Below are 27,882 nucleotides of genomic sequence, written 5' to 3' on the forward strand. Positions count from 1 at the left end.
GATTTTGTTAAGTTACAAAAGCCACACAAGTCTTTCCCAAGTGACAGTACTGCAGTATTCATATACTTTATTTTGTGTGTTAACAAATCATTGCTGGTGCCATGAAGAGTCCAGTGACCCCCCGCCTGCACTAGACAGAAAGTTAGTACAGCAAACAGATTTCGAAGCGGATTACATTTTATATTTCCCACTTGACTCATTTGTTCTCAGCATTTTAGTGTCAGGAGGTTACACAGACATGTAAGAGATTGAAGTATTTGCAATGCAGGTTAAAGACAACATCATACAAATGATACTTGACTTTTTTTTTTTTTAATCTGATTATGCATCACAATAACCAACACGACAGAGTGCAGACTGAATCACAGTCCGGTTTCATGAGCTCACAACTCTGAATGCACTGATGCTTTTTTAGTCGCAGCGCTTTAAGTGAGGAGGTATGAGATACTGGTCAAGCTACATTCTAAACAAAGCATTAAAAAAAAGGACTTCAGGAGCTCATCTGCAAGTACAGATCTTTTCACATAGGTGATCTGAAAGGAAAGTCCTTTTTGTTATTAACAATTAACAAATTGTCGATTTATTTGGATTATAGAACGTGCCTTTAAAATAGTTCTCCAAAGTCAGGCTTTGAATAGTTGTGAAGCACTTGATGAGAATGTTTTTGCTGTTTAGCTTTGTACAGGAAGACGATTGCCCTACAAATCAGTTCATTCACAGCTACTGAAAAGTGATTATCAAGTATACAGTGCCTATAAAAAGTACTCAATTTTCAAGTCCTGCCATAAATTCTGGACTGGATTTAAGTCTGGACTCTTTTTTTCTCCTATCCAGTCTTATTAGAGATTCGTTTGAAATGTTCCTTTGTATTCATGACAGTTTTTACCAGGAGGTGTCACACCACTCTTACATAAACGCAATCTCATTCAAATTATTTCAACTTTGCTGTGTTTTATCCAACCCTGATTCCAAACAAATTTGATGCTGTGTGAAAATCGGAATTTCCCCTTGAGGGACGAATAAAGGAATATTGAAATAAATAAAACAATGTGATCATTTGCTAATCCTTTTTGACATATGCTACTTATACTACGTATACTACGTATACTATAACAACGTGTTTCAAACAATTCGGGTCAAGAGCAACTAAAGAATGGGAAAGCTGTGGAATACTCCAAAAACACCTGTTTGGAACATTCCACAGGTAAACAGGTTCATTGGTAACAGGTGATAGATCATGATTGGGTATGAAAGGGGCATCCTGGAAAGGCTCAGCAGTTCACCACTTTGTGAACACATGATTGTATAAAGAATATTACTACATAGGCTCAGGAACACTTCCTAAAACCGTTGTCTGCATTTTGTTTTAATTTGTTTTCCACAGCGTCTCACGGTTTTGGAATCGGGGTTGTATTTGCACTTAATTTAGTATTTTTCTCATTCAGTCATTTGTGATTCAAAGTTTTAAAAATAATACAGCCAGAACAAATCCTGTTTGGGTGTGACTTCTTTTTTAAAGGCACTAACCATGTTCCTCACCAAAGAAGTTCTACCATTGGGTTCAGCTGGTAAACAGCTGTTCACTTGTCAAATATCTTATTGCTTAGCTTGTGTAATAGGCTCAGACTGAAGTATGTTTCCAAACAGTTGTAAACATGTAACACCTGACGAGGTCAAGTAAAACCAAGGTATTAACTAAACTGCACCAACTCAATCCAACATGATATGACAGACTCTGAATATTGTTTGTGTAGAGATCACACGGTTTCATCATTACAGCGAGGGTTGGACAGCACTGACTGGTAAGATGACAGGCTTGGCAGTCTTCTTTGAAACATGTTTGTGTTGTTTTCCAGATTTCAACATCAGGCCTGTCCAAACGTTGTCCTCCCACGTCTCTACTGTTTTTTTTCAAAGGCAATTTTTAATCAAACGTTGGAAGTGTTTTTGGCTCTCAGTAGCCTCCATGTTTCCTATCCAGAGGTGGCATGTAGTAGGTCTTGAAAGCTGCGTGGTGTGACTCATCCCGGGGCTGTTAAGAGAGGAAACGCAGCCTGAATGTCAAATCAAAGCTCTTAATGAAAGCACGACCGAGGCACTTGTTTGGTGCCTTAATACAAAATAGCCAGCATTTTTACCAACGGCTTCTAACGTGTTGAGGTATGGTTGACCCCCAGTGACCCCAGAAAAGCACATAATGGGCATTGGATTTATTCTGTATTAAGATAAAGTGTAAATAGGACTATTTTTATGTAATGCACATCTCTGTAGAACAAATTGTAAGCCATACTTTAAAAGTAGCCTCCAAAATGTTTGGAAACACAGGCCTCCTTGTTCACATGCTGATAGCTGTTTTATGTATTTGCTTACATTTATTTACCATGCTGGTAATTTTAGTACTTCATCTTTTTGACAGGCCTATTAACAGGGAAAAATGGCTCAGCTCTCATCAGTTTCCATAATTGCTGGCGTTATTGTGTTAGGTGGGAGATGTGAGCGCAGCACTAATGAGATCGACCACAGACATTATCCCTGCATGATCTAATCTGTAGCATTTCATGAACTCGCTCTCACTCAGTGTTGGGAGAATATTTCTTTACTTCTTTATCATTCTGCCATTTTCTCCTCTGCTAAAGAAACTCTTTAGCCTGTTTAAAAGCCCTCCTCCCCACGCTCTCTCTTCTTTGCCAAGATGCTTGTGAATACGTTTTATCTTCAACAGGATCTAGTCTTTTGGGGAAATTCTTAGAAAATGTCATAATTCGAAGAATTTTCTTAGAATTTGTCATTAGGAGCAGCTCTTTGTGATAGGAACATTTATGAATAGAACCCCTGACGTCTGTAGTGCCGCTGTGTTTACCTTTGCCAACCGTGACTGGCACTTTTTCGACGTGATGGCTGGCAGTGTGCCTCGGTGGGTGACAGTAAAAGCAGGCATAGTGGAGACTGGGGAGGAGATCTGCGGCCCTGGTACGACCATGTTGAGCTTGGGCAGCTCTGCAGGATAATGAGGGACGTTGCGTCGGATGAGGGGCTCTGCTACATGCTTCATGTTGTGCTGAAGAGGGAGAAATGATCCGTTTTCACTATCAGTATTCATATTGGATGTTTGACTTTTAACATCGCCCAATAGCCATTAGACTCACGCTCATTAAAGGTGTTTGCCTTGTGTGTCTTCCCCTCAACTGTTTGCCAAGTCTGGTTGGGCGCCAGATGTGGTCTAAGGAGGTGAGCTTCCCACTACCCTCGACTCCATCCATACTCCCAGAAAGTCTGTGAAGACTCTCAGCTTTTTTCTCTGCCAGTCTGGTTGAAAAAAAGAAAAGCAAGACTGCTATAACAGTTGACAGGATATGACTATTTAAAATGAAAGTCCTTCCACAAATGTGCCATTTTATCTCATGCAAATTGGATTCAAAAGTTGGAAGGTTGTGAATTGCGTCTTATTTGCATGGTCTACCTGATTTCCCTAAAGTATGTGTGCTGCAGGGCTGTTTCTGCAGTGATGCGTTCATCTGGGTCATAGGCGAGCATCTGATAGAGCAGCGACAGAGCCGGAGCCGGGCAGCTGGGGACTAACCGTGAAATACCGGTGCCCTTTTTAGGGGGAAAGTCGAAATGCATCGCTCTAGACCTGCCAGACATTAAACAAACAAACAAAAGTCATTTTCCAAGCACATGAGAATTGTATGCTATAAGTGCAATGTTTAAGATATGGCCAGAATTTTAGCTTTACACGATCGAAAAAATGAACTAAAATGTGTAAAATAAACATCGTACCTTTAAGTGTACAGCTTCTGTAACAAAGACAACATATTTGAAGAGGAGCACCTACTGCTTGAACTTCTGGAGGATGCTTTGATCTGGTGTCCCCAACACATCATGGATCTTGGCAACCTGGTCCAACTCATTGGCTCCCGGAAAGAGAGGATTTAAACTGAAACACATGGGAATACGACAGCGTGACTGCCACAACAAAGCTATTTACACAGCAGACAGGATCACTCAAATAACAAAGACAAGTGCAGACATTGCATGAATAATCAAGTATAACTAGTCCTGTCTTATGAACCCATGAACTGTTGTCCCGTTCCCCTGCAGAGGTACCTCATGATCTCAAAGAAGACACAACCAGTGCTCCATAGGTCCATCTTTAAGCTGTAGTAGCCATCAGTGAGGAGGCACTCTGGGGCTCTGTACCAGCGTGTGGAGATGTACTCTGTGTGCGGGGGCTTGGAGTACACACTCCGACATGAGCCGAAGTCGCCAAGCTTCAGACCATTTTGCTGCAAAATCATTTTTAAAATGTGTATGACTCAGGACCAGACCGCCACTGTTACATTTCTATAAAGCAAAGCATGAAAATGATGCCTCTCACTTTGATCAAGATGTTTTCTGGCTTCACATCTCTGTGAAAGATCCCACAGCTGAAAACAAACAAACAAACAAACAAAAAATGGAAACAATGCCAACATACATCAAGTTGTGTTTGTTTTACCATTTCGCGAGAACTGAACCACTTTCATAATTACCGGTGCATGTGTTCAAGTGACTTGCAAAGCTGGTACATGTAGTTCTTCACTGTGTGGTCCGGCAGTGGCGTTTCTCTTCCTGTGAAGAATGAAGAACTAATATCAGCCCATAATTCACCAAACTTTTACAGAAAGACGACAGTGATTTATTACATGCTTATCATGCTTGTACACTTACCTTGTATGAACTCATAGATGTTCATCTCCATCAGCTCACAAATCAAAGACACGGTTCCAGTTTCTTTGTCACTGAAACATCGTATTAGATGAATATGGCACGTGACATGGAACTATCTTGAGACAATACAATAAGTTCATAATAGACGACACGCCAGTACTCACAAAATCAGTTCATGCAGCTGGACGATATTTGCATGCGGGCTCAGTCTCTTCATAGCCTGGACTTCCCGCAGGTTGTTGGCCTGCTCCAGACTTGATGACAGAGAGGAGATGACATTTGCACATTTCATTTCACAGCTGTATACACATAATATAGTTAAACTGCATGTCTGCTTTCTTCACTTGAAGAATTGTGCAGTGAGGATGAGGACCGATAAGTCAATTTCATTTTCACAGCTTTACACGTCAGTAACATAGTGTATTTAGAACAATGGACAATATGTACAGACAAGGGTACACAAATGCTTGCACAGATTTAAGACAACTCACATTTCAAGCAGTGACATGGATTGTAACCTCATCGGTACAAGGTCAAAGGCAGCAAGCTGACATCTAATAGGATACTTAAGGCAAGGGGATGTGGAGCTGCTGACTCAAGTTTCAATGGTCCATACGCAACAGAGGATGCTACAAATGCACCAAGACAGCCTTGCATTGCAGAACACATACCTGTTAATTGTCTGCTTCATGGTTTTACATGCGTAGAACTTTCCATCTTTAAGGCTCTGAGTCTTCACCACCTCTGAAAATGTGCCCTCTCCGATTTTCTTGATTATTTTGTAGCCTGCACGACAGTCGAAAGCAAAGAAATTCAGCTTACTATCATAAAAGACTAAGTTGGACTAATCAGTAAGTGTAATTTCAAAATCAGATATAACCGTAAAACACCGACAGGGGCTATTTTTTTCCTGCAGAATAAGTGATTTCAATACTTTAGTTAATGTTGGTGATGATTCTATACTTTTCCTGAACTTTGAATGCAGGACTTTTGTACTTTCACAGACATCTGAGGAAGTCATGTTTGGCACTTCTCGCCATTTTCTGTTATTTTATAGACCAAACTGACAAATCGATAACAAGGAGAATAATCAACAAATTGATCGACAATGAAAATAGTCGTTCGTTGCAGCCCTGAAAACTACTACTACTATTAAGTTATATCTACAAAAAGTTAAAGAAAAACATGATTTTAACGGTCAAAACTACGTAACTATGTGTTCGGTTCTTTGCTAACTTAAAGCGGTGAAGCAACAGCTAGCTTCTCGTAAAGGCTAAAACGGGTAAGCTAGCAAACGTTAAGAAATCTTTGGAGAGAAACCTCAACGACGTGCGACCGCCTGTCAGACCTGTCATCGCCCTGCTCGGCCGTTAACGAACAGTTCGCAACTTACAATGCATTCCTTTTGAGTCTCAGCCGCCGCACGTAAGCCGAAGATCCATAACACGAGTTTCTGGACAGTACATTTTGACGTGAGGTTTGAAAAATAAGTTGGGTTTTTTTTGCATAGCGAGGTGTCAAACAGACACTCGCCGTACGGATGCTAGCTTAACGCCGCTAGCAAGCCCTGTTAGCTGACCGTCGCCTTGGTAACGGAGCACGCCTTCGCCCTCCACTCTGACCTGAGGAGGAAACTAGAAACTCCGGCTGAATGTTTGACTCTCTGGCCGCACTGCTCGAAATATTCTAGATTAAAAGCGGCGGCGCGGCAGAGTACGCCCTGCCATGTAAGAAAGAATGCCAGTCAAGGAAAATTATTCGCTTGGGCCCCGATATTTGACACGACTTTGTCTATACAGCTGCGTAATTGACCTCCTTACCTTTCTTCCAGAGGTGGTTGGTAACCATTCGCTCGGGTTTATTTTCATTAGGCAGAGGATTGTTATTCCGCACGTCCACAACGTTCCCCTTATTGTTCCAGTCGATGTTAGGTGGTGTTTTGCTTGCATTTCGAAGGCTTGCCCTGTTTTTCACGCCAATAAGCCAGTTTGAGTAGTGCATCATTAGTGCACTTTTAAGTCAAATGAGCCTACCATCTAGAAACAGTCCGTTCAAGAGCACAGCGGCTGCTCCACTGCATTCATGTCATAGCAGAAGGTTTCCAGGCACCAGAACATCCCATACATACACAATCAATTCAGTCTATTCACCAATCTGCCCAAAAGGCGTGGACCTTCGGATTTTTGCTCCACGTCGGCACCCGTAGAAACACAACGTGTGCGCATGTTCAGAAGTTATCTGCATGTTTTCCTTGCTGGTGTTGCACTAGAAATGTGAAACTCTTACCTCACTGTTTACCTTTCTTACTCTAATTTTAGCCAGCTGTTTGGTCACCATGAAAACAAGATTCACCACGGTGGATATCAGGGCAGTTATTGCCGAGATAAATGCTAAGTAGGTGGTTTGTGTTGTCGCCTCTAGTCGGCATGCTAAGCTAACCAACTTTAACCGTGGATGTGGATTTGACCACAGACGTTGAGCAGCCATTCATTTGTTTTGTTTTATTTTTCACAGCTACATTGGCATGAGAGTTAACAACGTGTATGACATCGACAACAGGACGTATCTCATCCGTCTACAAAAGTAAGAACAGCTTGAAAAATGGCCTCCAAAACTTTCACTGTAATGGTGTTTCATATGGCATGAAGCTCTTAAGTGAAGTAGCAATCGCGCCAGATAAAATACTCCAATAAAAATACAAGTCATGCATTTTCTAATTGTGATTATAATCGATTGTAAGTTATTATCATGCAAGCTGTCAAATAAATGTGAAATAGTACTTTCCTCTGAAAAGTGCAGTAGAAGTATAAAGTAGCAACAAATGGAAGTACTCACATAAAGTATCCCATCTTGAGAAAATATACTTTGTGCACTTTTCCACTTTCATTCAGTGTGAATAACTCAGTGTCATATTGTCTCAGGCCGGACAGCAAAGCTGTCCTCCTGGTTGAGTCTGGGACTCGTATTCACTCCACAGACTTCGAATGGCCCAAGAACATGATGCCTTCGGGCTTTGCGATGAAAGTAAGAACATCTAGTACTTAACTGAGCAAAACTGGCCCTTATCAGATCTGTTTTTGTTCATTTATGGATCAGGTGTGATGAAACTGAATGTCTGAAGCATCTTTCTCCGTAGTGTCGGAAACACCTGAAGTCACGGCGGCTGACCCAGGTTAAGCAGCTCGGGATTGACAGGATTGTTGACATCCAGTTTGGCTCAGATGAGGCTGCCTACCACTTGATTGTTGAGCTGTATGACAGGGTGAGAAAGCACTTTGAGATGTGACCCGAGACTTAATCCCAACATCCCGTGCTGTTCGCATCACACCAAACACTGACGCTGATGCCCGGCTGTGTGTGTCCGTATCCGTCTTCAGGGTAACATCATCCTCGCAGACCATGAGTACACCATCCTGAATCTGCTGCGGTTTCGTACAGCAGAGGCGGAGGATGTAAAGATTGCAGTGAGGGAGCGGTACCCTGTGGAGAGCGCCCGACCTCCTGAACCTCTCATCAGTTCAGAGCGGTAACCACATCTTTACACGTGCTTGATGAGTTCATGGACCAAAGGGACACCCATCAGAATTCAGTAAACATCTATTTTTTTCAATGTAGACTCACTGAAATCCTCAGCAAAGCATCACATGGGGATCAAGTGAAAAGAGTCCTGAACCCTCACCTGCGTAAGTAACCAGACAACCAGATCTAACGCAGACACACATTTCTCTTTAGCTTAAATGCCTTAAATGTCTTTTATCAAGTGAATGAAAAGACTGACCATGTTCTGTGTCCTTTGTCAACATCTCTCCAGCTTATGGAGCCACTCTGATAGAGCACAGTTTGATAGAGGCGGGACTGTCGGGCTCTGTCAAAGTTGACGGTCAAGTCGATTCTGCCCAAGGTACAGTAGAACAGTTAGGGCTACACGATATGGAAAAAAAAATTATATTGCATATTGTTTTGTTTTGTTTGTTGTTGTTTTGTAATTGTGTTGTCTTACATCTGGAGAACAGGATTTGTCTCTGCAGTGCCACAGAATTTGATTATTAGAGTTGCAAAAGTTCAGTAAACTTCTGGAAATTTTATGGGAAATTCAGCTGATATCAGTCACAGACCAGTGGGAAGTTATGGTTCCAGTTTCAGATTTTTTATTTGCTATGTTGTTTTCTGTAAATCTGTAAATGCATAATTTAATTCGACTGCTTTTTCAGTTGCTCCTAAAATCCTTGAGGCCATGCAGATCGCAGAAACTTACATGGAAAAGACGGAGAACTTCAGTGGCAAAGTGAGATATCTTTCATAGTCATTTTTAAAATCATATTTTGAGAAAGTACTCTGGGATCGTCTGCTAGATTTGCTCTATTCACAAACTCTGCTTTGTTTATCTCAAGGGTTACATCATTCAAAAGAGTGAGAAGAAACCAAGCTTAACTCCTGGCAAACCCAGTGAGGAGCTGCTCACGTATGTTCTGCTTTGTTTAATGCACAATCTGTCACACAGCAGCATGCTGCCATTTTTTTCAAGTTGTTTTTTATATTATGGTTAATTAAATCGTAATGTCTACTTACAGATATGATGAGTTCCACCCATTCCTCTTTGCCCAGCATGCAAAGAGCCCCTATTTGGAGTTTGATACTTTTGACAAGGTACATATTAGCATGGCTGCGTGTTTGGTTTTATTACTTGACGCCTTGTTTGGAGAATAACATTGATCCTTTCTCCGTTACAATGCGAATTCTCTTTGTGCACGAGTGTGATGTGAATCCGATGTGATCGTCTCACTCAGGCAGTGGATGAGTTCTTTTCGAAGATGGAGAGTCAGAAGATTGACATGAAGGCCTTGCAGCAGGAGAAACAGGCTCTGAAGAAGCTGGAGAACGTTAAGAGGGACCACGTGCAGAGACTGGAGGCCTTGCACCAAGCGCAGGTCAGCATTACTGTCTGTCTGCTGTAAATGTCACACACAATGGCTCCTGCTTTCCCGCATTAATTGAGCTTAAAAGTCTGTTTTTCTTGACATTGCTGAAATATGTATGCAAGAAATCGTGTCTCGTGTGTTGCAGGAGGTGGACAGACTAAAGGGTGAACTGGTGGAGATGAACCTGCCTGTGGTAGAGAGGGCGCTGCAGGTGGTGCGCAGTGCACTGGCCAATCAGGTGGACTGGACTGAGATCGGCATTATCGTCAAGGAAGCACAAGCTGCCGGGGACCCTGTGGCCTGCGCCATCAAGGAGCTGAAGCTGCAGACCAACCACATCACCATGCTTTTAAAGTGAGACCATCGCTGACACAGAAACTACTCATTTTTCGCTCCATTTGACTCATTTGTGTCTTTTCTCTTCCAGGAATCCATACATTTCTGAAGATGACATGGAAGAGGAGGAGAAAAAAGATGTGGTAGAGGAGAAAGGAAAGAAAAACAAGAATAAAGACAAAGGACAGACCAAGAAGCTGCAAAAGAACAAGCCCATGTTAGTGGATGTGGATCTTGGCCTGTCGGCTTATGCCAATGCCAAAAAGTAGGTTTACATCCAATCCTTTGGACATAGAGTTGAACATTATGCAGGGGAAGTCATAAATGTTTTTACAGCAGCGACATTCTGCTCTTTTTTTAGGTACTATGACTGCAAACGCAGCGCTGAAAAGAAGGAACATAAAACCATTGAAGCAGCAGATAAGGTAAGAAAGCTGTTTTATTCTGCGCGCAGGTTTAGGCCAAGGAAAAGTGCACGAAAAGAGGAAGTCATCATACTTTTGTACACAGTTAAATGCTTTTCCATTTCCATGTCATTCAAGGCTATGAAATCTGCAGAGAAAAAAACACAGAAGACCCTAAAGGAGGTTCAGACTGTGACCACCATTCAGAAGGCCAGGAAAGTCTACTGGTATATACCACACCTACACATATTCACACTTTGATTCAGGCTGTTTTTATGTGGCAGTGGAGCCTTTTCTTCTCTCAACCGTTCCTCCCCTTTTGGCAGGTTTGAGAAGTTCTTGTGGTTCATCAGCGCAGAGAATTATCTGGTCATTGCAGGAAGGGATCAGCAGCAGAACGAGATGATCGTCAAACGTTACCTCCGGGCAGGTAATGACTTAACGCACACGCTCTTAGCTTGTAAAGTAAGCACCTTTAGTCGGTTTATCCCCTCATGTGTGCCTTCACTTTGCCAGGTGACGTCTATGTTCATGCCGACCTCCACGGAGCGACTAGCTGTGTCATCAAAAACCCCTCAGGTAAGCCACGCGGCCTCTCAGTCTCTCACTGCCGTTGCTTCCTTTTATTAGTCTGCAACGATACTTGAGGGTAGGTTTTCACTCCTTCGCATCTTTCTCGGCCCCTCTCTGCCGCTCTATCTTCCTTCTCCAGGTGACCCCATCCCACCTCGTACCCTGACTGAAGCAGGCACTATGGCTGTGTGTTACAGTGCTGCTTGGGATGCCAAGATCATCACCAGCGCCTGGTGGGTTCATCATCATCAGGTCAGTCATCGATATTCAGCAACTGAATTCACGAGCATACTTTTTTAATGAAATTGTAGCTGGAGTTGAGGTGAAAAAAGGGTTGTATATTTGCTGCTAACACCTAAAGAGGCAATCTGTTTTCGTGTTTTCTGTTTCCTTATTATCATCATCATATTGTATACTATGAGCAGCAAAATAGTTCAATTGTGACATGAAACATTATTAATTATCTGCACAATATCTATTATTTTTGTTCAGGTGTCTAAGACAGCTCCCACTGGAGAATACCTGACCACTGGAAGTTTCATGATCAGAGGTATGACATGCTAACACCTTAGGTGAACTTATTTTGTAACACGAGAAGTGTCAGTGCTCTGATAATGTCAGACAGAGGTCCTAACATTTGATCTGTTTCTCTCCAGGAAAGAAAAACTTTCTGCCACCTTCTTATTTGATTATGGGCTTCGGATTCCTCTTCAAGGTAAAATGGCATGATGAGCGCATTTCAACTCTTCATCATTTTCAGACCGTTAAGTTTTATGCTCGTCTCCGTGCAGGTCGATGAGCAGAGTGTGTTTCGGCACCGAGGGGAGAGAAAGGTAAAGACTGTGGAGGAGGACACGGAGGAGGTCACGTCCAAAACTGCTGAGCTGTTGGAGGAGGACGGGGAGGTGGAGCTGATAGGTAGCAAAGTCACTGACTTCATTTACAGTGTATGAACGATCACACTCAGGGGTCATAACTTGATTCTGCCGCCTGCCGCAGGTGACGACAGCAGTAATGAAGACCAGGGTGAAGACAGAGCGGGAGAGGAAGGAGAGACGGAAAAGAAGATGAAAAAAATGTCCGAGGGGGATGAATGTGCGAGTGGAGAGCTGGCCGCAGTTCCTGAGGAGGTCAACGAGGAGGCAGAGGTGGAGGAGGGCAGCGGGGAGGAAGAGGAGATGAAGAACGAAGAGAGCGAAGAGTTCAGCTTTCCGGATACAACCATCTCCCTCTCTCACTTACAGCCCAGCAGGTAACGTTGTCACTGCTGCTGATTCAAACACTGTCGCTGCACACGACCACAGAGGGCACATAAAGACATCGTCTCCTCTTGTTTCTCCAGGAGCGCTGAGAACGCTGGTTTCAAAAAGGAAGTGACCACTCAGGTAATAAGTGACAAAGTTTTGGCCACATACAACTTCAAGTAAAATCCTAAAGGTGTAACTCTTCATGCTAATGTTAATTTGTTCCTTTCTCCTCAGGTGGAGGTCGACTCACAGGCCAAGAAACACATGACTGCCAAGCAGAGAAGGTGAATGAAATGATGCACGTTCATTGACAGTGCTGGTTGTTTAACAGTGAGGACAACAACTCCCATGATCCCACTCTACCTCACACCACATCATCAAACTTCATTTAACTACGTTTATACAGCAGGTTATATTTTATGGATAAATGGCTTCAATCATGCAGTCGTTGATTTAATCCTCAGGTGTTTTTTGTCTTTGCGGCTAGAGAAGAGAAGAAGAAGAAGCAGAAACAGGAAGGGTTCGACGCTGAGGAGAAGACGGAGGTTTCATCTGGTGGATCAGCGGTCGATCAGGCATCCAAAGGTGGAGGAGGCTCCTCCCAGCAGCCACTGAAGAGAGGCCAAAGGGTGACCAAATGCTATACAAGATACAATTTCAAACAGAAAGATAAAATACAATAAAAAAAAGGTTCAAACATACAGAAGAAAGAAATAAAACAGAATAAACCATCAGAAATGTACATTGGATTAAGAGGCAGGTCAAGAGTTGCATGTCATGAGTTTATTTATGAGTCTGTGTCAGTGTGTAATTCTTCTCTGTTGTCACTACAGAACAAATTAAAGAAAATCAAAGAGAAGTACAAGGACCAGGACGAAGAGGACAGGGAGCTGATGATGCAGCTGCTCGGGGTGAGGATGAGTAAAACCCACTCTCAACACACAGTAGTTACAGTGTGCGGCACAGTCAGTGCCATCGCGCCACCTGCACAGCTGTCAGTGGTAACTGCAGTGCAGGTCTCCACAGACCTTCTGACTCACACAGGAAGTAACACCATCGCCGCTTTTCATCCTTAGTCAGCTGGTTCCGCCAAGGACGACAAGGATAAGGGGAAGAAAGGAAAGAAGGGGAAGGGGAAAGACGAGCCTGTCAGGAAGCCAGCCGCTCAGAAACCGCCCCAGAAACCTCGTCAAGCGGAGACTGCAGCGAAGACGGGCGGAGGGGACGATCCTGAGGAGAGACAGCCTGGAGAGGAGGGAGGTCCTGCTGAACAGGAGGAAAAGGTACCGGACACGCTCAAGAGATCCAACACCAAAACTAATTTCCACTCTGAATTAAATGTATGCATCCATGCTTCACACGTGCTTTGCATCGTACGTTTGGTGATTCATCATCAATGCTGTCCTCTCTTTCAGGAAGATGACGTGGACCAGGACAACCCCGGAGCTGAGGTGGGTTCTTAATGTGAACATTTCGCTGTGGATAAAAAGATCTGAGCATTCCACAACTTTCCCAGTCTGTTGTTGCTCCTGTGCATCAAATTCCCATTTAGCATAAAACATTAAATACATTGTCTTTGTACTGTTTTCAGTTGAGCTCATGTCAAGAAGGATTATCAAGTTACCACGTTCGATTGTTTTACACAGCAGCCCAACTTTTTTGGAATCAGGGTTGTAAGCCACCCGCAGGTTTTCTCGTACATTCGTCTAACATTAGTTTTCCTCAGGAAGCAGAGAACCTGCTCAGCTCTCTGACCGGGCAGCCTCACCCCGAAGATGTGCTGCTGTTTGCTGTGCCAGTCTGTGCTCCATACACCGCCCTGTCCAACTACAAGTATGTGCAATTCACCTTTTTTTGTGTGTGTTTAAGAGAGACCAAGTGAGGAGTGCACGGGCTAAATGAGTCTTTTGTTTTCCCGCAGACACAAGGTGAAACTGACACCAGGTTCTCAGAAGAAAGGAAAAGGTAAGCTTGGTGAAGTGCTCTAATATTTATTAAGACTTTACTTTTAGATTTTACTAACACTTACATTTTTTTTTGTTCCTACCAGCTGCACGCACTGCAGTTTTCAGCTTTATGAAAGCCAAAGAGACGTCAACCAGAGAGAAAGACCTGTTCCGCAGTGTCAAGGTAAAGAAGTCAACTGCAGTTTAGTTACCTGCTATAAGTTCATTGTGCTGAAGATTGTTCAAACTTTTAGAAAAATAATCTGTACCGAATTATTTAGCAAGGAAAAATGCCAAACAGTCAGTTACCAGCATATTAAATATAAGATGCTTTCCTGTTTTATGATTGTAAATTGAATGTCTCCGGGGTTCAGACTTTTGTTTTCACATTTGTAAAAATGACTGACAGATGAACACATGATTAGCGACTAACAGTTACAGGTTTTAGATTAGTTTGTTTTTCTCGCTTACGACTCAAACTGTCCCCTCGTCTCTCATCCTGTGTTGTAGGACACTGATCTGTCCAGAAACGTACCAGGAAAGGTTAAAGTGTCTGCTCCAAACCTGCTGGCTGCCAAGAAGAAGTGAGAGACGGGTGAACGCAGACCTGACAGGAAGTGGATTTACAGTGTTTCATCAGTTCAGCGGGACTCTGCCCACCTCCAACTCTTACAGGTTCAGACGTGAATAATTTAATTGTAAAGATTAATTGTATTTGTTGACCAACAGTTTGTTTGAAATGGAAACATGTAAATTAACAAAGCTGAACAGAACACGTCGTATGGTATGTGTTTATTCTTTCAGTACAAATTAAGAAGTATGCCTTATATTCTACAATAAAAAACAACAACAAGGGAACATTGTGCAAACCAGGCAAATACAAATAAAGCCCTACTGACATGAGGCATTTCAGTGCAACATGGCTCAACATCCAATACACTCGCAGTATTGTAAGTCATTGATTACATAAAATCAAAATGCTACAGGAGCCACTCATGACAACTGAAAGGCTTTAAAAGCCACTTTCAGAACAAACAGCTCACACATTTCCTCACAAATATATAAATTACTATATATATTTATATATTTAAATACAAACTGAAAATTAACATGTCTGTGGCTTCAGAGTAGATAGTCTTGCGTAACAAAGCACTAGTTTTAGGTCTGTGAGAACTTATCCAGGATCAAACAAACATCTGCTCTCTAGATTGTGTCAAACATCAGTTCCAGGTGTCATTAAAGTGACAGGCTCCTAAAAAAAACAATCGGCACCATTAAAAGATAGTAGGGCTGTCAACGAATGCTCTCAATCTGAATATGGAATCAAATTGTTTAAAATTAAATGGGTGAATTAAGAGTTTGTTTCGACCAAATCAGAGTTGGTGGTGATTGTTGGAACAACAGACGCGTTTGAATGAAGTGTTTCGACGATGCTAAAGTGGCGAGAGCAATACAGCGGCTGTTTCTGATTAAACAAAAACGTCTCTGCAGGGATCCTTTCCATCATGTTGTCAGACACTTAGAGTAATAATCTGAGCCTGTCAGTGGCAAAAACAAACACTTTTAGTGGATGTACATTGGCGGTGCGTTAACACCCGGAGGTATTATAGCCATTATTTTGTGGCTGCTCGCTGCGGCGCTCTTACTCGATACTGGACCAGTTTCAAAAACTGTTGTCCCCATTACTCACTTAGAAATGAAAACATGGGAAAGTGGGATTCATAATCGCTTGGCACCACTTGGAAACTTGGTCTCTCTTTTTTAAATTAAAATGTAGTTCAATAGAGAATAATTCAACATGGTATAGGACATGACTTTATGTATTCTGTAGCTATGTCGATCTTTTAAAGACATGCTTATGTTGAAATAACTATACCTATACAAGCGTGTCTCACTGTATTAGTTTGCCCTCTTATGGCCATCTCTTGCAAAAATTAGATATCTCAATGGTTCGAACCTATGTTTTTTTTCAGAGGGAATAATCGAACGTCATTTTTGGCCAATTTTGAAAGCCCTGAAGCAAAACTATTTCAGCCTGGCACCACCTCATTTAGTGTTAAGACATTAAATTGATTAAATTTCTGAGGAAGACCAGTGAAAACCACCGTCCGGCATACGTATGTTTAAAGGATCAGAACTCTCCCCTAGGCTCGGGTATACCTACAGGATGTCCTGTAATCTTGTGGAGCAAAGGAAGTTCACAGGACAACAGCCCTGCCCCCTCTCCAAACTATATTTTTCCTCAATGACATCATTCGGTTTCCTTTCAGTGGTCTTCCTCAATTTAAACATTTCAAAAAGAGCCTGAAAAATTACGTTGAGCCAAGAAAGCAGAACAAAAACTAACCCAAAGGTAGATAGTTGGCAGGGCTCCTGCTGTGCATCGCCTGCACTGCTGCTCCACGCAAAGGTTCTACTGGCTTTGAAAGAGTTCAGCCTACAAGATAATAAGCACAAAAAAGGTCATAAACAGCTTTGAGGATCGCCTGTGAACCTTAGTGTGCCTGTCAGGACCCGTTTATAACAGTTCCACAGCTGCTCACTATTGCTTAGAGATTTTCTTTGTGTGTGTGTGTCTGCAAGTGTCCACACACTTTAAACTAATGCTCCACTAGGACTTCCTGCTCATCTCATACATACATACATACATACATACATACATACATACATATTCTCCTGTATTTCTCTGGATTGGATTGATGGTGTCCTCTTCGCCTAAGAGCCCAGTGTGTTGACACGTGCCATTCTCTGTTTGAGGCTGTGCAGGAGGTGTTTAGGCAAGCAGTCCCAGTAGCTAGACAAACGCTCCCTGTGCTGCAGAATGGCCTCTATGCAAAACCGAACTAGTGATTTAGGCTGAACGTTGAAAACTATTAACTCGTTGCTGTGCGCCTGTCAAGTAAAGCAAAAAAAAAAAAAGATCAGTACAATGTATGTATAAAAAAATATGCTAATTAAGAAATGTCCTGCATGACTTACAGCTCTGTGATGAGACAACAGGTTGTTGGCACATCCTCCGAACACAAACACCTCCCCATCAGGACCAGAGCACGCTGTGTGCCACAGCCTGGAACACACAGCACAATGTCACGAACTGTCTAAGCAGTGTATTCGACCTCAGAAACACACACCCAAATGAGTGTGTGTGTGTCATTTACCTGAAACGTAATCTCCAAGCTTTTAGTGTTCCCAGTAAGACGAGAGACTTACCTCGGCCTCTCTGTGTGACTGTGTTTGAAAGGCTTCCATTCATTTTTGCTCACGTAGTACAGCCAAGCATCACCTGAAACGCAGATGATATCTTCTTGAGACCAGCGATCATTTTGAGGCGGCTGGGATTATTTGCTACTCCAGAACAGAGTGTCAGACTCACTCAGCGTCTCTCTGTCTGTGGTGAAACCCCCAAATAAGAAGATGTGGTCCGGTGACACGGGAGTGAAGGAGTGCCAAGACCGGCCCACAGGACCCTGCTGGGGAACGCTCCTATTACAGGGCAGGGAGGGTCACAAGGGAACGTTAGAGCAAGAAAAACAACTGAAAGAACGCTAAAAGGGTGGCCGCCCTCCGATGGGGGAAGCGAAAGATAGATGGATCAATATTGGGCATCATCAGGTCTCCTGATCGTAAGATGGGTCATGATTATCTGAGATTATCTCTTCTCAGATTATTCTGTGGTAATATAAATGAAATCAACACTTACATTTCGTGCCACTCCCATGTGTCCAGGTCAATGTAGTACAGATCATTTAGTCTGTAGTTCTTTTGGACAAAGGAGATGGAGAGGATTCGTCTTATAGCACTGCATTATATACAAATCTGTGACTGCACTTTGGAACAGCTTGGCTCTGTTGACCACTATCGGCCAGTAATGCACAACAAAGAGGCTGAACACACATACACCTTCAATTTCATGTTTCCTTACTTTGTATCGTCCCCCAAACACATAGCCTCTGTTTCCAACTGTGGCGCAGGCATGAGCTGCCCTGGGTGATGGGGTGTTCCCCTACATCAGGCCATACCGACGGACAGAAAATGGACAATGTCAAATACTTTTCAGTGTGTACTGAATTATTGCTAAAGAGTCATGAAGCTCTGGTTAAAGAGATGGAGACTATTGTCTGCTTATTGGGCAGTGAGTTGGGTGCATGCATGGGTGTGTGTGCAATTAAGTTGTATGAGGTGAAATTGGTAGTGCATGTGTTTACCGTGGTGATGGGCTGGCTCCATGTAGACGTCTCCAGGTCCAGGATATGGATGTGGTTGTTCCAGCCTCGCCCGGGGCTGTCCCACTGCAAACATAAAGAAATGTTCCTTTGATGTTTGTAAAACAGTGTCTATACAGGAAACAGACAGATTTTCTTTTAAGCTATACACTGTTTGAAAGCTACAACTGAAGTCAGCGTTTATCAGATGAGGAGGAGTTTTGTTTACAGACCACCAGTGAAGACGATTCATCATATTCAAAAGTCCCTTCATGAGGTCCTTGTGCAGCGTAGCCGTAGCCCCCAAAGAATATAAGTCTGTAGAAACAATTTCAGACCAAACATGCTTAAAATATCTCTCCAAGATTACAATCTGTGATTATTCGTATGCATCCATTATGTATTAACCACCTAAACTAGGGTTAACATGATCACATGGCTCAATTCTCCATGGCACATTAACATGTTCTGAAGTGTGCCAGACGTTTAATATTTAACGTCATTCAGCACTCAGGAAGCTGCTCAGGGACAAGAAAAAGGTAGCCATCCCTCACCTGTTCTTCTGAACCCAGCACCCTAGCTTGTCCTTGCAGGATGGAGGAAGCCCTTTAAGATCCCTCATTTCCTCCCAAACGAGGCTGGAAGCTCGCAGGGGCAGGCGGTAGATCTGCAAAGCACAGAACACAGAGGTTCTGAAAGATGACCGCAAACAGCCGGCTGACCGCCTCAAGGTCAGTCTTACACACGGTGCAATCACTTCAAAATAAAATGAGATATTAAGAAATAAGTTTGATGTAACACAGACTGTACCCTGTTTGTGTTTCCCCTGGCATGATGACCTCCAAACAGGTAGAGGACCCCATCGACACACACCCCACAGCTGCCTGACAGGGATGTGTGCAGGTTACCTCCGGCCACATGCTTTGTCCTGTGAATATTCAGAGGTTTTTTTTAATTTGTCTCCTGTGTGTGCAAATGACTCACATTATTGCTGATGACAGTGGTGTCAAAGTAACAGCTATTACCATACTCCTGACTCCATGTTATATGTCCAGATCTCATGTCTCGGCAGGTACAAGTCAAAGTATCCGTGATTTTGAGAATTCTTGTACAGAGGGGAAGAAAACATGTATTAATAAATATCCAGGGTGTAAAATAAAAATGCAGTTTTTAGGTGATACATCTGTCACTCTACCTTGTATCCACCCCAGACATACATGATGTTTCTGTCAACCACTGCTATATGACCACTGCGCTCAGCTGGGGTGTCCAACTCAAACGATTCAGACGCTTCAGTGTCCAAGAGCTGTTCATCCTCCACCTCCTCCTCGTCATCCTCATCCATGTCATCGTCTTCATCTCTGTCAGAGTCGTTGTCTTCCTCCCCGGCCGGCAGATCTCCAATGTCTTCCTCAATGTCTGCCATCCTCTCTGCCATGTCAAGCTCTCTTCGTTTCCTATCAGTACAAGAAGGGAGACAGACAGAGAAAGAAATCATCTTGCTGGCTAAATTAGTGCTGATTGGATCATTCGATTTACCTATTGCTTTTCTCAATCATCCAAAACAGGATAACAGAAAACGACCCACATTCAAAACATTGGATGTCAGGAAATGACGAGTCTTAACTGCTATTTGGTTTAAACAGGACACACCCCGCATTTTTACTAACGTTAGCTCCGATATATACCTTTCACTTTCTAATTCACGTCACTTTGTTAGCCAGAAAACAATAACCCAGTGCAACAGACCAGATAACATTAGCTAGCAACACGATTACAGCTGACCTACTTTGCTAGCTTAACTATTTAGGTTACTAAGTAAACGTTAGCTGTTAGCTTAGCTTTTGTCTTAGAAGACTAACTGGAGGCAAAAGTTAGGCGTTAGATTTTATTTAAAATGCCCTAAACAAGCTAAACTACTCGGCTGATGACCAGGCTAACATGCACCTAACAGCTGTTCGTCGGTTAATGTGCTCATTGCTGTTAGCTACAGAAACATTTATGAACTTACACAAAACACTCGGATGACTCGCTGCAATAGAGGTTCAAAAATTGTTATGGCCGCAGTGGTGTCAAAGCTAAACTACGTGTGCTTACAGTTAGGGGTAATTTGTGCGCACCTGTCGTTATCTTACCTTATCAGATGATTTTCCGCAGATTTCTAAGCAGCACGACATGAAAGTGAAGTCATAACAAGCGTTCGGGGGCACGACCGGAAGTTACCGACATCTTAAATCCGCCATCTTGGTAAGGTCGGCACTAAACAGTAAAGTGTTCCCTCGCACCCATAGACATAATATACGTAGACGCCTCATTACGTGCTGGAGCGTAATCCAGCATCGCCGCCATATTGGGTGGGTCTCCGCTAGCACCAGAGCCAACCGAAGTCAACGTAAAGAGAGCAACAATGCCCCTATTTTATTTATTTATTTTATTTTATTTTATTTTAATTAGCTTCCCAGCCCCAGTTACAAGCTTAACAGGGTAGTGTAAGACGCTGGAATGACCTGGACCTTTAAAGCTTACTTTTCCAGGCCTTAAAAAAAAAAAAGAAAGAAGGAAAAAATGTACTGAGCAGGTATATATGGGAGCTTGTATGTATGTATGTGTTAAAATCAGTGTATATCACAAACAGCAGTTTCAGTCCAGGCTATTATGGAATCTTTGTCATCCTAAAGCTGTAAACAGTTGTTTAAATTTAGACACGTCAGGCCAGACGGGGTGTGTGTGTGTGTGTGTGTGTGTGTGTGTGTGTGTGTGTGTGTGTGTGTGTGTGTGTGTGTGTGTTTGAAAGCAGCAGTGGACTGTGGGCCGACACACATGATGAGTTGGCCAAAAAGACAAAACCTTCCTCGTTTCGACAGTTTGTTTGATACGCATGTCAACAGGTTATGCCAGATGTCTGGTTTTTGTGTGTGTGTTGTGTGTGCGCGCACGCGTGCATGTGCCTGTGCTTAACTTTACATTAAATAAACTCAGCGCACAAAAACAGAAATGAAGAAATTCTTGTGTTATTGGTGTGTACAGAAGGGTCATGATTTTGTGTGTGTGTGTGTGTGTGTGTGTGTGTGTGTGTGTGTGTGTGTGTGTGTGTGTGTGAGAGAGAGAGAGAGAGAGAGAGAAATCACATGAATAATCAAACTGTTTCTTTATTAAAATCTAAAATTAATTCATTAATACATTTATTAATATGCCATACCATATGTCTGTATTATGCTCTTTAAAAAGACAACGTATTTCAGCATGGAAGCATTTGTTTTTAATGTGTGACAGCGTCCTGTATCATAACTACATCTCTGACGTTTGTAACAAACCAAACCGTGTGAAAATCGGGTAAAAATTAGAGTAGTTGTGATGATTGTAGTAGCTGGACATACACCTTCCTCTGTAGAAATAAATGCACTGGGGGCGCATAGGAGACCCATCCAAGATGGCGGCCGCGCTGAACATCAGCTCCAATAGAAAGCGTCAGTCAATGAGGCGTCTACGTATGGTCCCATTTACCGATGGTTGATGCGGCCGACGGAGGAGCCTCCGCGTCCAACGTGGGCCACATAAGAAGGGTCCTCCGAAGGATGCAGCCCCTGAATTGGGACACAGCCACAGACGCACCACCGGGGTCCTGCGTGGATCCCCTCACGACAATTTTGCTGGCCTTAGTATTTCCTGTGTTTTAGTTTGTTTATTATTGTTAGATTTAGTGTTGATGTGTGTGTGACAGACATGTGTATTGGACATTTGTGAAAATACGGAACAAATCGCGTCCCGTATTAGTTCAATACGGGACGCAACATTTAATTGTCAATTAAAGGACGATTCCGTATTTTACGGGACGGGTGGCAACCCTACCTATAATTGACCTTGAACAGCCAATTATGTGGAGAGATTGCTGCCCCATACAAAATAAAACAAATATAGAACAGAAATATGTCAGCTAACACGCGACATTGATGATCCGTTAATGTCAGGAAGCACCCAACAAGCCATAGCTTCGATGAGCCATAGACGAACGCAGTTCAATTCACCTGATCTAATAAGCAATTGATGAAGCACTGAAAAAACACTTTAAAAACCTTCTCATGGTCAATTCTTTAAGCCGAATTACTCAGCAGAGCATACTGATTACTTTCCGAGATCGAAACGCGCGGACCGACGCAGATTTTGGAGAAAAAGCGAGATAACTTTAAATTTGTGGATTTTTGACTGCGGTTCGGCGAGCCCCGCAGCGTCCCGTTACAGTCCTCACTTCGGGACGAAAGCGACTGCCACACTGTCAAAAACAGTTATATTTCTCCGTAGATTTTACAAAAAGATCATAAACTATCACTGAGTTTTAGGCATGTTATTCAAATGTGTACTTTTTCCATAATGAATCTTACCTGGCCACAGTTTCATGCAAATGTCCTCGTGCGCCTGAGGTGAACGGCAGAGTCCCGTGATCTTGCTGGACAGGTGGAGGTCTGCTATCCTGCACGTTCACATACAACCAGATTGACTGTCCGTGTACATGTGTGAAAGAAGATTCATCGACCGGTATCGAGGAACACGCGGGACACAGTGGAACTACACAGTCAAAAGGGATTTGGGCTTTTAGTCAGAAGGACTATTGCTGTCAAGCTGAGAGAACTCTGCCCATTACAACAAAGTAAGAAGAGTTCAAACAACTTCAACTAGAAAAAAGCGCGGAAACTCATTAAAAGCCCATGATAATCCATTCAGTTAACTTCAGCAAATACGTCAGGGTGGGCATTTCAATCAACACGCATGCGCCCGCAATGTGACGTCACGTGCAGTGTTGAACTTTATATCGAGCCGACCGCCATCTTTTTACCTCGGCCGTCCAGTAAGTACATTTAAAATTATTTTAGCTTAGTTAGTTCATCTGTTGGTAATGTGCATTGGTCGTCTAATGTCTCTCCATCTCAAATGATCCGTCAAGATATTAAACCTGTGATGAATATTTCATGTTCGTTCTTTTTCGGAAATACATGTAGCGCTAGCTAGCTAGCGCCGCCAGAGTGAAACAGCAAGTTAATATAGGGTTGAGCCTCATATTCGACTGTAACAAGTATTCGGCACCGACAGTGTACTCTTATAGGAGTGAAACAGTGCGAGACTTGTCTTTATTATTACGGAAAAATGTGTCAACTGTGGGAATATTATACCTGGATCAACCCGCTAATATACGTGACGTTGCGACTTGTACAAGAGGCTTTGCTCGCACTCAAACAACCTGGCACAGGATTGACAAGGCAGCGAAATAACAGAGCAACTTATGTTCCACGAGGAAGAGGAGTGGAAAAACACTGACCACTGCTGTAGTGTATTCCGTATGTGTTCCTATTCGCTTGTTGACCTTCGAACTTGAGTGTGCGGGGCAGTACTTCCGGGCAATACTTCCGGTGCGCGTCCGACAGCAAGAGACAACAGCAACCGAGAACCAGAGATAAGCAGAGAGAAAGTTTTTCACAATGAGTGTTTTTAGGATTAAGGAGAGGCGATGTGCATTTCACAGGGTGAGAACCTCGGCATTTCATTGGCCTGGAAAAGTAAGCTTTAAAGGTCCAGGTCATTCCAGTGTCTTACACTACCCTGTTAAGCTTGCAACTGGGGCTGGGAAGCTAAATAAAATAAAATAAAATAAAATAAAATAAAATAAATAAATAAAATAGGGGCATAGTTGCTCTCTTTACGTTGACTTTGGTTGGCTCTGGTGCTAGCGGAGACCCACTCAATATGGCTGTGATGCTGGATTACGCTCCAGCACGTAATGAGGCGTCCACGTATATTATGTCTATGGCTGCCACCGCTGTGCGTTGCCATGGATACAAAATGTAACGGTACACACGTCACTCATGAGAAGCTCTTTTTTCTCGCTGTCTTGTCAGTGCTGTGCCATGTGGCTTCTGTTTTTACAATGTAATCACTTACCATTCAGATGAGTGACATGGCCAAGTGTGTCCACTTTATAATAAAGTTGTGTTTATTTCATGTTAGGATACATTAAAATCTGGAAGCTTTAAATTGTGAACTGTGCAATTTTTCAGAGATTTGTGGCAATGCACAGTATTTTGCACATCTAAAAATACACATACACAATAAGGAAACTGAACTTAGTGTGTTTTGTGCTGATAATGGTTGTATTTCTTTCTTTCTTTCTTTCTTTCTTTCTTTCTTTCTTTCTTTCTTTCTTTCTTTCTTTTTTCTGTACAGGGTTACTTCACTTCAGTGTAGGCTGTGCTGTTTGGGGCAACTGCCCCTCAGTGAGGTGGTCCTGCAAGTGTTTCTCCTCGCCGAACCAACGCACACTAATTGCCCATTATATGTCCACCTTGTTTTCATTTTCTGACTTATTTCTATTGCTCTGTTTGGAGGAACACTAATCCATGTGATGTTATAGAGAAATTGTCAAGAGAGTGGACATTTCAGTAATGTTTGAATGTTTTCATTTTCAACATTTTGAGCAAGTTTCTCAGATACATTTTTTTGTTTGTTTTTATGACTCTTTGCAATTTGGGGGGGAGAGGAGGATGACAGCCAAGCTGTCCTCCATGACAGACCATGACTCCCACCCACTCCAACACACACTCACTGCACTGAGGAGCTCCATCAGTGATAGGATGCTACATCCAAAGTGTGTGAAGGAGCGGTATCGCAGGTCATTCCTTCCTGCAGCTGTCAGACTACATAACAAGAACTGCTGAAAGTAATTTTTTGATAATTTATCTGTAAATCATTTGTAAATTACCTGTGCAATAATCTGGGCAAAAACTGGTGCAATAATCTGTGCATTTATCTGTAAATCATTTGTAAATGATCTGTACAATAATCTGGGCAATAGCTGGTGCAATAATCTGTGCAATTCATCCTGTACCTAACAGTCCGCAAATACAATTTATAATTTGATAATGCTTATTTTTATAGAATGCTTATTTTTATTACACTCTTTTGTATATACTTGCTGTTTTTTTACCTGGTTCTATCTTTTACTGGTGCTGCTGTACATTGGAATTTCCCCTTGCGTGACAAATAAAGGTATATTGAATTGAATTGAATTGAATTGAATTGAATTGAATTGAATTGAATTGAATTGAATTTACTGCAGCAACTCTGAACATTCACTCAGAAAGGACTCTGTTGAACTCGGAGAGTTATTGTTTTTCCCCAAAGGATGGGTGCGCTTCTTTTTATGTATTATATTATTATTATTATTTATGTGTGGGACAGTGTAATTTCAGTTTGTGAGCAAAAGTGTGTTAGAGGGTGTAAGGGCTATTTTTTAATATGTCCCAAGGAAGGTCTTTTTTGATGTCTCGACATCCATTGACACTTATTTTGAAGCAAGGCTGCTTGAAGTTGGACTTGTTGGGGGTTAAATAAAGGTCCTTATTGAATTGTCTGTTCAGCTATTTTTTCTTGGGTTAATATTTAGTTTGTCTAATTCTCATGGAGATTCTTTGTAGATATTATTTTGCTTAAAATTTTGAAATCTAGCAATTTCCGTAAACTCAAGTAACTTGGCAATAAAGCATGAGAAAAAATAATAATGTTGCCCTAACTTGATAAAATAAGTTCAACCGACATCTTTTTTAGTTCTCTTAAGTAATGTTTTCTAGTCCACATCACTTGATACAGAAAGTTGAGTCAACAAATTGCAAGTTGTATCAATTATGTATTCCATGTTGAGCCAACTTGATTCACAGTTGTAGGAACTTGATAAAATAAATTCAACATCTCTTAAAGTTATCTCAAATAACATTTTTAAGTTCAACTTGCTTGATACAGGAAGTTGAGTCAACAGACTGTATGTTGCATGAACTCATGTTTTGAAGTGTAAAAAACTTGACACTATAAATTGACTCAAATGAACTCAGTCAAAGCAACAAGATGACTTGACATAGTTAAATCGGGTCACCTAATCTTTTTTTTTTTTTTTTTTTTTTTACAGTGCATGCTTCCCGTGAGATTATTTTCTCCGCATTTATCCCATCCTCGGTCTGTCGATCCTCCGCCGCAGACCAGGAGCGGTGGGCTGCCAGCTGCCAGCTGCCAGCTGCCAGCCGACGCCGGCGCCCGGGGACCAGTTCTCCTTCGGTGCTTCGGTTCTCCTTCCTTTGGTGATCTTCTTGTATGTTTTTAGTGGGAGTTATTTAAGGAGGAAACCTTAGGTTCATGCAAACTCCACACAGAAAGGCCCCCTTTTTTCCTCGAGCAGCAGGCACCGAAGGCGTGGTGGAGGACACGCCACCAGCGCCCACAGCCAGATTCCGGGGGCCTTCTAGCTGTGAGGCGACAAGTGTGACCACTTGTGCAACCTTGCTACCCTACAAATAAGTGTCTGACATTATTATGGAAAGAATCCATACAGAGATACTTCTTTGTTGATGAGTAAGATCTGTTTTGCTTAAGCAGAAACAGCTGTTGTTGCGCTGTCGCCAAAGCCACCAGACTCCATTCAAAAAAACAGTAATTTTAGCATTTTTAAAAAAACTTCTTCGAATGCATCAAAAACAAAATAAAACTTAACAAAAACCTTCTTGGATCACCTTTTTAATGTTTCGGCAACAATTACTAACTCTGGATTGGTTGAAATAAACTTTCAATTCACCGAATGGGGAGAGGAGCGAGAGAGCTGGCTGACGTCAGAGAAGCAGCGGGGGAAACAGCACATTGAGTCGGAATGTTTAATATTTTTAATTTTTTAGATAGATAGATAGATAGATAGATAGATAGATAGATAGATAGATAGATAGATAGATAGATAGATAGATAGATAGATAGATAGATAGATAGATAGTAGTAACGTACAGCACTATGGAAACTCTGACTGTGTGGCTCCTGTCCATCATGAAGTTCTTTCAGCAGGCACCAAACAATGCTGCTTTTTTCCCACAATCCAGTATTCATTTTCACATTCGAATGTATGGATTTTTCAACAATTTGAATATAAATTAGAATTTAGGATATTAATTGACAGCCCTACTCCTGATTTTGATGATCCCCTAGTTTTTTGTCTGGCGCCATAAGATGATTTGTGATAACTTTTATTAGCCCTTTTTATTTACAGGTGCTGGTCATAAAATTAGAATATCATGGAAAAGTTGATTTATTTCAGTAATTCCATTCAAAAAGTGAAACTTGTATATTATATTCATTCATTACACACAAACTGATATATTTCAAATGTTTAGTTCTTTAATTTTGATGATTATACCTGACAACTAATGAAAACCCCCAATTGAGTATCTCAGAAAATTAGAATATTGTGGAAAGGTCAAGAGCCGTTTTACAGCCCTTTGTTCTCTGTTCGCAGTCTGTGAACATAAGAGGGTGTTGACTAGGTACACACTACAGAGACAAGGTGATTAAAAATGTCTATACCCTATTTTTAGGATGTGTGCATGTACGGTAAAATATCATCGATTTCCAATCAGTCAAATCTAATTGTTCCGCTCACAGTTCAGAAGCTAGCGGCATGGCATTCTTTCGTCTTTACCACCCAGGCCATATGATGTGAATTAGCCATTAAGCAAATGTTAGCAATG

The 27,882-nt window shown here is 42.1% G+C and overlaps 3 protein-coding genes across 7 annotated transcripts; 1 reads left to right on the forward strand and 2 right to left on the reverse strand.

Annotated features, from left to right (window-relative positions):
• Positions 1 to 42: 42 nt before the first annotated feature.
• Positions 43 to 6,884, reverse strand: LOC139341959 (MAPK/MAK/MRK overlapping kinase-like). Of its 2 annotated transcripts, none has more exons than XM_070978721.1 (12): positions 6,531 to 6,884; positions 5,382 to 5,496; positions 4,875 to 4,964; positions 4,711 to 4,781; positions 4,533 to 4,611; positions 4,379 to 4,427; positions 4,108 to 4,286; positions 3,836 to 3,937; positions 3,461 to 3,634; positions 3,147 to 3,306; positions 2,861 to 3,058; positions 43 to 2,032 (listed from the first exon to the last, which is right to left on the reverse strand). In XM_070978721.1, exons 1-12 carry the CDS (start codon positions 6,712 to 6,714, stop codon positions 1,955 to 1,957), a joined length of 1,479 nt encoding a protein of 492 aa, XP_070834822.1. In that variant the 5' UTR covers positions 6,715 to 6,884; the 3' UTR covers positions 43 to 1,954. The 2 variants fall into 2 exon arrangements, with proteins under 2 accessions (XP_070834822.1, XP_070834823.1); XM_070978722.1 differs by lacking the exon at positions 6,531 to 6,884 and adding an exon at positions 6,104 to 6,269.
• LOC139341958 (ribosome quality control complex subunit NEMF) lies at positions 6,119 to 14,914 on the forward strand. The gene is made up of 33 exons (XM_070978720.1): positions 6,119 to 6,182; positions 7,029 to 7,104; positions 7,225 to 7,293; positions 7,632 to 7,734; positions 7,847 to 7,972; positions 8,088 to 8,236; positions 8,326 to 8,393; positions 8,522 to 8,611; positions 8,922 to 8,995; positions 9,102 to 9,172; positions 9,282 to 9,357; positions 9,498 to 9,638; positions 9,775 to 9,983; positions 10,057 to 10,230; positions 10,327 to 10,390; positions 10,508 to 10,596; positions 10,696 to 10,799; positions 10,886 to 10,948; positions 11,082 to 11,194; positions 11,435 to 11,492; positions 11,599 to 11,657; positions 11,734 to 11,860; positions 11,942 to 12,194; positions 12,285 to 12,327; positions 12,424 to 12,473; positions 12,677 to 12,818; positions 13,023 to 13,100; positions 13,266 to 13,472; positions 13,605 to 13,640; positions 13,916 to 14,022; positions 14,111 to 14,154; positions 14,240 to 14,319; positions 14,646 to 14,914. The coding sequence occupies exons 2-33, from the start codon at positions 7,046 to 7,048 to the stop codon at positions 14,721 to 14,723; spliced, it is 3,204 nt and encodes a 1,067-aa protein (XP_070834821.1). The 5' UTR covers positions 6,119 to 6,182; positions 7,029 to 7,045; the 3' UTR covers positions 14,724 to 14,914.
• On the reverse strand, positions 14,913 to 20,535 carry klhdc2 (kelch domain containing 2). Of its 4 annotated transcripts, XM_070978726.1 has the most exons (14): positions 20,473 to 20,535; positions 19,533 to 19,794; positions 19,363 to 19,442; positions 19,148 to 19,265; positions 18,892 to 19,004; positions 18,571 to 18,655; positions 18,341 to 18,424; positions 18,058 to 18,138; positions 17,836 to 17,894; positions 17,509 to 17,618; positions 17,346 to 17,418; positions 17,115 to 17,202; positions 16,804 to 17,027; positions 14,913 to 16,572 (listed from the first exon to the last, which is right to left on the reverse strand). In XM_070978726.1, the coding sequence occupies exons 2-13, from the start codon at positions 19,773 to 19,775 to the stop codon at positions 16,851 to 16,853; spliced, it is 1,311 nt and encodes a 436-aa protein (XP_070834827.1). In that variant the 5' UTR covers positions 19,776 to 19,794; positions 20,473 to 20,535; the 3' UTR covers positions 14,913 to 16,572; positions 16,804 to 16,850. The 4 variants fall into 4 exon arrangements, with proteins under 4 accessions (XP_070834827.1, XP_070834826.1, XP_070834825.1 ...); XM_070978725.1 differs by having other exon boundaries at positions 14,913 to 17,027; XM_070978724.1 differs by lacking the exon at positions 20,473 to 20,535 and having other exon boundaries at positions 19,533 to 19,948.
• Between the last annotated feature and the right edge of the window lie 7,347 nt (positions 20,536 to 27,882).

Source organism: Chaetodon trifascialis, chromosome 14, assembly GCF_039877785.1.
Source record: "Chaetodon trifascialis isolate fChaTrf1 chromosome 14, fChaTrf1.hap1, whole genome shotgun sequence".
Taxonomy (NCBI): Eukaryota; Metazoa; Chordata; class Actinopteri; order Chaetodontiformes; family Chaetodontidae; genus Chaetodon; species Chaetodon trifascialis.

Coding starts and splice junctions, on each gene's coding strand:
- LOC139341958 (XM_070978720.1), top strand. CDS start 7,046: ATGAAAACAAGATTCACCACGGTGGATATCAGGGCAGTTATTGCCGAG. Junction 9,639..9,774: donor AGGCCTTGCACCAAGCGCAG/GTCAGCATTACT, acceptor CGTGTGTTGCAG/GAGGTGGACAGACTAAAGGG. Junction 9,984..10,056: donor CACATCACCATGCTTTTAAA/GTGAGACCATCG, acceptor TTTCTCTTCCAG/GAATCCATACATTTCTGAAG.
- klhdc2 (XM_070978724.1), bottom strand. CDS start 19,835: ATGATTTCTTTCTCTGTCTGTCTCCCTTCTTGTACTGATAGGAAACGA. Junction 19,443..19,532: donor ATGTCTGGGGTGGATACAAG/GTAGAGTGACAG, acceptor CCTCTGTACAAG/AATTCTCAAAATCACGGATA. Junction 19,005..19,147: donor CCAGGGGAAACACAAACAGG/GTACAGTCTGTG, acceptor TGTGCTTTGCAG/ATCTACCGCCTGCCCCTGCG.
- LOC139341959 (XM_070978721.1), bottom strand. CDS start 6,714: ATGATGCACTACTCAAACTGGCTTATTGGCGTGAAAAACAGGGCAAGC. Junction 3,635..3,835: donor ATCCTCCAGAAGTTCAAGCA/GTAGGTGCTCCT, acceptor AATGTCTGGCAG/GTCTAGAGCGATGCATTTCG. Junction 3,307..3,460: donor ACATACTTTAGGGAAATCAG/GTAGACCATGCA, acceptor TTTTTCAACCAG/ACTGGCAGAGAAAAAAGCTG.